The sequence below is a fragment of the Ursus arctos genome, unplaced genomic scaffold (assembly GCF_023065955.2).
Source record: "Ursus arctos isolate Adak ecotype North America unplaced genomic scaffold, UrsArc2.0 scaffold_26, whole genome shotgun sequence".
In the NCBI taxonomy this organism is placed as follows: domain Eukaryota; kingdom Metazoa; phylum Chordata; class Mammalia; order Carnivora; family Ursidae; genus Ursus; species Ursus arctos.
The window spans coordinates 6490198-6496197 of NW_026622941.1; the positions used below are offsets into that span (position 1 = coordinate 6490198).

The 6000-nt window shown below is 49.7% G+C and overlaps 1 protein-coding gene across 2 annotated transcripts in view; it reads left to right on the forward strand.

Annotated features, from left to right (window-relative positions):
• NTF3 (neurotrophin 3) overlaps positions 1-1225 on the forward strand; it is a 65272-nt gene extending 64047 nt beyond the window's left edge. For both annotated transcript variants that reach the window (XM_026502631.4, XM_057319007.1), the window contains exon 2: positions 119-1225. In XM_026502631.4, coding sequence (XP_026358416.3) covers positions 119-913 — 795 coding nt within the window. In that variant the 3' untranslated portion in view covers positions 914-1225. The remainder of the gene's footprint in view (positions 1-118) is intronic.
• Positions 1226-6000: the final 4775 nt, after the last annotated feature.

Sequence of the window (6000 nt, forward strand, 5' to 3'; positions counted from 1 at the left end):
TCTCCAGACATCAGAGAGGAGCCTGGGTGTTCTTGCTGGCTCTCACAGGATACTCAGCCCAGAATGATGTGGATTCAGCTGCCCCAGCCTGCCATTAACCCTTGTGTTTCCTTTTCAGATCTTACAGGTGAACAAGGTGATGTCCATCTTGTTTTATGTGATATTTCTCGCGTATCTCCGTGGCATCCAAGGTAACAACATGGATCAAAGGAGTTTGCCTGAAGACTCGCTCAATTCCCTGATTATTAAGCTGATCCAGGCAGATATTTTGAAAAACAAGCTCTCCAAGCAGATGGTGGACGTTAAGGAGAACTACCAGAGCACCGTGCCCAAAGCGGAGGCCCCCCGCAAGCCGGAGCAGGGAGAGCCCGCCAAGTCGGAATTCCAGCCCGTGATTGCGATGGACACGGACCTGCTGCGGCAACAGAGACGCTACAACTCGCCACGGGTCCTGCTGAGTGACAGCACCCCCCTGGAGCCCCCTCCCTTGTATCTCATGGAGGATTACGTGGGCAACCCCGTGGTGGCCAACAGAACGTCGCGGAGGAAGAGGTACGCGGAGCACAAGAGTCACCGAGGGGAGTACTCCGTATGCGACAGCGAGAGTCTGTGGGTAACCGACAAGTCATCGGCCATCGACATTCGGGGACACCAGGTCACGGTGCTGGGGGAGATCAAAACCGGCAACTCTCCCGTCAAACAATATTTTTATGAGACAAGATGTAAAGAAGCCAGGCCTGTCAAAAACGGTTGCAGGGGGATTGACGATAAACACTGGAACTCTCAGTGCAAAACGTCCCAAACCTACGTCCGAGCACTGACGTCAGAAAACAATAAACTTGTGGGCTGGCGATGGATACGGATAGACACCTCCTGTGTGTGTGCCTTGTCGAGAAAAATCGGAAGAACATAAATTGGCATCTCTCCCCATATATAAATTATTACTTTAAATTATATGATATGCATGTAGCATATAAATGTTTATATTGTTTTTATATATTATAAGTTGACCTTTATTTATTAAACTTCAGCAACCCTACAGTATATAAGCTTTTTTCTCAATAAAATCCGTGTGCTTGCCTTCCCTCAGGCCTCTCCCATCTGTTAAACCTTATTTTGTGCCCCTGCTCTTGGGAGCCGCCCTGTAAAATCTTTGTACACCAGTATTCTGCATTCAGTATTTGTCAAGGCCATGACTGTCGTTTTAGTAAACTTGTTAAAATCAGATGCTGTCAGAGTTGTGTGTAGACACAGTGATGCCCCCCCCCTTCTGGTATACTTCATGTTTGATTGGTTCATTAAATGCACTGTTGGCACGTCCGCGGGAATGATACACGGTAGCTATGAGAGCCATACTTCATTCTGGCCAGCAAGTTCACTGTCGGGGACTTGCTCTCCCTTCTCTGCTGTCACTCTTGCCAATTAGAACTCTGATTCGCTCCAACGTTATGGTCCCGGAACAATAACAACAAACCTGGCAATTTTAGTTGTGGAAGTCTCTTTTCAGCACTTTTGTTGTTTGGGGGTTTGGGTTAAGGGTTGGATTTTTTTTTTTTTTTTTTTTTTTTGGCTACGGTTTTTGTTTTGCTTTCTGTAAGTGGTTTCATCCTTTTAGGCATATAGGAAAAAATGTTTAAAGTCTTTGTAACAGAATAATTTTATGGCTACCCAGAAGCCAGCTGAAATAGATCATGAATAATCTACAGACAGAAGTGAACTTCCTCATTAGAGATCCTCTGGGTGCGTGGCCTCCCCCTTTCTCCGGAGGCCCCTCCCAGAGCTGTATGAGAAATTGGAAAATGCTCGCACTTCGGAGTCAGATCTGGGTTCAAAATCCCAGGTCCTCCCTTCCTTGTGACTGGGGGCAAGGCTTTGAAGGCTTTCCAGAGCCTGGGGTGCCTAGGGTCAGAAAGTCACCTGGGATTCTTGCAAACTCAACAGGGCTAACAGGAGGACTCCGCTAAATAACCACTGTGGACTTCTTAGCATGGGGCAGGCATTCGAGATAGTTCCTTCTTCCTTCCCTTCCTCTCCTTTCTTAGCTATCATATACCTCTGTATCATTTTTGGTGGGTTTATCATTCTGAGACGTAAGAGCTCAAACGGAAGGAAGGTGCTACTGAGTCCCAGAGAGATCCCTGTGGTGATGGCCACACCCGCCTGCAGAAGCAGGCCTGAGGAAGACACAGTGGCTCCCCCAAGCCGTTTGCCCCTGGGAAGCAGACATTCCCCCCGGGACTAAGGCCCAAGGACTCTCATCTCCCATCTCATCAGAGGCCTGAGTACCCACTGTTCAGCTCTGCAGCCCTTCCCTGCGTTGCGCTGCTTTCGAGGTCCGAGTGTTCTCTAACTAGAGCAGCCCATGTCCCCTGATAAAACATGCATTCTTTATGTGACATGAACCTCTTGAAACAGCCTCAGCAAATTTCAAGAGCACCATCATATTGCACTCGATGCCGGACGTCTAAAATACGAAGGCAGAACATGAGGAATTGGCCTTGTGCCCACCTTCTGCGGGGCACTTGCAAACACGGCCACCCTTCCTTGTCACACATGTGTTGAGGTAGGCATTATCACCTCCAGTTTATAGGCAAGGAAACGTGCTGAGGATTTAACTGGCCCGTGGTCATTGAGCGAGCAGGTGGCAGAGCTAAGAGTTAAATCCGTGGCTGGAATGAGGACCACGGTCTTGTTTCCTCTTCATTAGGCCTGCTCTGCCCCTCTTCTATGCATCACTTTGCATTTCAGAATGAACAGTACAGCCTAGGGACATGGAAAGCATAGTTGCCTGCATGGAAACCTTGTGTGGTTCCTGCTTTGTGAGCAAGAACACAATGAACCCACTGATAAAGTAACGTCTGTCTTATGGTGGAATCCAAGCCCTCTTCTCAGACTGAAACTAATGGTCCTCTTCTGGACTTGCTATTCCAAGTAGGTAGAGGGCCTGTCTGGAGGGTCCGGCTGCCTGGGGAGATGGGCTTGGGAGACAGAGCTCCCCACCCCGCCCCCCACCTGGGAATGCACTGTTCCTAAACAACAGGGCCCCAGCAAAGGAGTTTGCCTGCAGATGGAGAGTGAATCTGGAGCAGCGTGCTTCTGGGCAGCGTGCAGCTCTGGTGACAAAGTGAGCCTGGGGATGAGATGAAGACCTTCCAGAAAGGAACTCCAGCCTTCAGGCCATGGGAACGGCTTTGCCTCCCCCATACTGGGTGGCAGAGCAACAAAGCCTTATCTGGTTCCACGTGAGTAACTTTATTGGCATAAGAGGGCGTTCAAGTGCTGCCAAAGTCAACACGTCGGGCTTACAGGTCTGGGGCACAGCCTTCCTCAAGGTTCACAGGAGCCCTGCTTCTATCTAGTGTACATACTTGCCATTGCGATAGCTCCATAATTAAACTCTCCTGTGCCACAGAGGAGACCTGGCGGGCTGGTGTCTGGCTCTGGGAGAACTCCACACTCGCCTTCATCTCTCTGTACTCCCTGGTTTCCTGTTGGAGCTTCTGGACACAAGCAGGTGTGCCGCAGTGTGAAGAACTTCCCCGGACAGGCGGAAACGTGCTCTGGCCCAGCTTTGTTGTCAACTACAGCCGCATGTCCTCAGATAACTCACCTGTCATGATGGGAGCTTTTCAGCAACACGAGATTCTACTGTGCGGAGGGGCAGTGGCCAGACTGGATGGACCATCCTTACTTCCTTAATGGCAGCTACAGGGAGAAGCTCTGCTGGCCATTGGGGGGATTCTCTCTGCCCTCCCATGAGTCTCTCGGGTGCCTCCATCTACAAGCTGTGTGAACTTGCATACATTGCTAAACCTCTCTGAGCCTTTCTTCCCTGGTCTGTGAAATGAGGGTAATACCTACAACATAAGATTGTTTTGCCATGTAATGAAATCATCCGGCTCTTGGCTCATAAGTCACTTCGAGGGTTACTGATGAAGATGATTAGCTATCGGGGGATTTGCACCGGTCCACATTTTGGAATTCTGGTAGAAACTTGCAAACTTCCAGGTGGAAGATTAGCCCTGATTACAGTGTATCAGTCACCAACCCCCCAGGATGCAGTCTCCAAGAGAGCATTTGCCCAGTTCCCCTGGCCCGGTCTCCCTGACAGGCCTTGAATCCTCAGCTGACACACCAGGAAAGGTATTTCTGACCCTCCTTAGCAGAACTACTAGCACCTGTTTTTCCGATGTGTGCACACGTGTGTTTTGCAAATGCATGAGGCAGCCTTGTTCTTGCTAACTCTCCCTCTCGCTTGTGTCTAACAAAGCTTTCTCCAGCCTGATCTTTGGTTCATTTGGTTCTTTGCATTGGCAGTTTTGAGGATTTCTTTGCCGTTCCCTTTCCCGTGTGTGTGTTCGTGTGTGCTTTTCACTTTAGTCCATGTAAGAAGCTCCACTGAGGTTTGCAGAAACCATCTGCATTTATTTTATCACCTTTGAACATGTGTTCAGAAATGAAATCCGTGTAGTCAGTTTATGGCTACCTAGAGATTTGTTTGGCTTCACCAGGAAGACGCATCTCCCAGACTTCAAGCGTGGACGGCCTTGGGCGTGCAAACTCAATGCCAGGTCCCCAGTTAGGCCTGGCTTTGCCCCCTAGAGCTCCAGCTCTGCTCAGCCCCGCAGAGGGTACTGTGAAGCCGGGAGAATAGCCAACAGCCTGCAGCAGCCCCTCCTCCCACTCCAACCCCACCCCTACCTCTGCCCACCCACTCCACCACCGTCCTCACCCCTGGCCCAAGGTCTTTGAATGTGCTCTGTTCCACAGACCCAGAAAGAGCCTCAGCCACTGAAGGCTGAGCCTCTCCACTGGAACCTTCTTCAGCCTAACCCCCACCTCTAAGGAGATCCGAACTCCTTACACATGCCTTGTCAAGTTACCCTGGAAGAGTGGCTGTCTCAAAGGCACACATTCACGACAAGCTGCAATGCAAGCACTCTGTGTTGGCTGGGACCCCTGGGTCCTTGTTTGGTTCCAGATGGAGGCTGGCCCTTCAGGGAAGAGCGGAACCACAGAGCCGGTCAGAAGCCCTCTGACGGGCAGTGGATTGGTTTCCTTCACGGCTGGCCTGTATTTGGTGACAGCATACAGAGTCCAATGAAACAAGCACAGATGTGCCTGTGGCAGGGACCAGGGGTGCAGAGAAGCAAAGAGGTGGAAGGCAATGGCCCAGAGATAGCAGAAGCCTTTTCTAGAAGCCACCTACCACTGATGAGTTTGGCTGAGTTTTACAGAGTTCAGTTAATGACATTGCCTGTCAATTACAGAAGGCTCCATGGCAAGAAAACATAAAAGTTTATTGGAAAATTGTGAAACACTCTTTAGAGTTAGATGGTTTCTCACATGGAGGTGTATGGAGGTGGGTGGGCGTGTGTGTGCTTGCACATATGTGTGTGTGTGTGTGTGTGTGTGTGTGTGTAGCTGCTTTGATTTCCTAACCACTGATGCATTGCATTTTTTTAAGAAAAGGTAATGCTCAAAAAGAATGCTCCGGAACACAAGTATAACCTTTAGGAAACGGAGCTGGTAGCCAGCTGGCGAGCATATGGAAAATGAACATTCTTGGGACTGGAAAACAGGCTGATCAGGGTTGAGGATTTACAGACAGAAAAGGCATGAGGCAGACTCCACCAGCCAAAACAGAAGGAGCTGGATTTGTGGGCTTTCTGATTTGGTAGGAACACTGGAAGCTGGTGCTGAGTTTAAGTGGTAGAAGATAAGGCCAGACCAAAGAATAAATAATAATAATGGTGATCATTTACTGGCTGATCCCTCCACGTAAAGCCTGTGGGCGCCTGGTCGTTTTAACTCCTTCCTGAAGTTGAGAACACTGGTTTTAAAAAAGTTGTCACTTGCCCAGTGCTGAGCAGCTGGTAAGGGCAAGGGCCCATATCAGAGCCCCGGAGGCCTGTGTGGTTTGGAGGCACAATGCTCTTAAGTGATTGACACAGTAATGGAGAAGATGCTGAGTGCTTCAGGGGCCCCTGATGGCTGGAT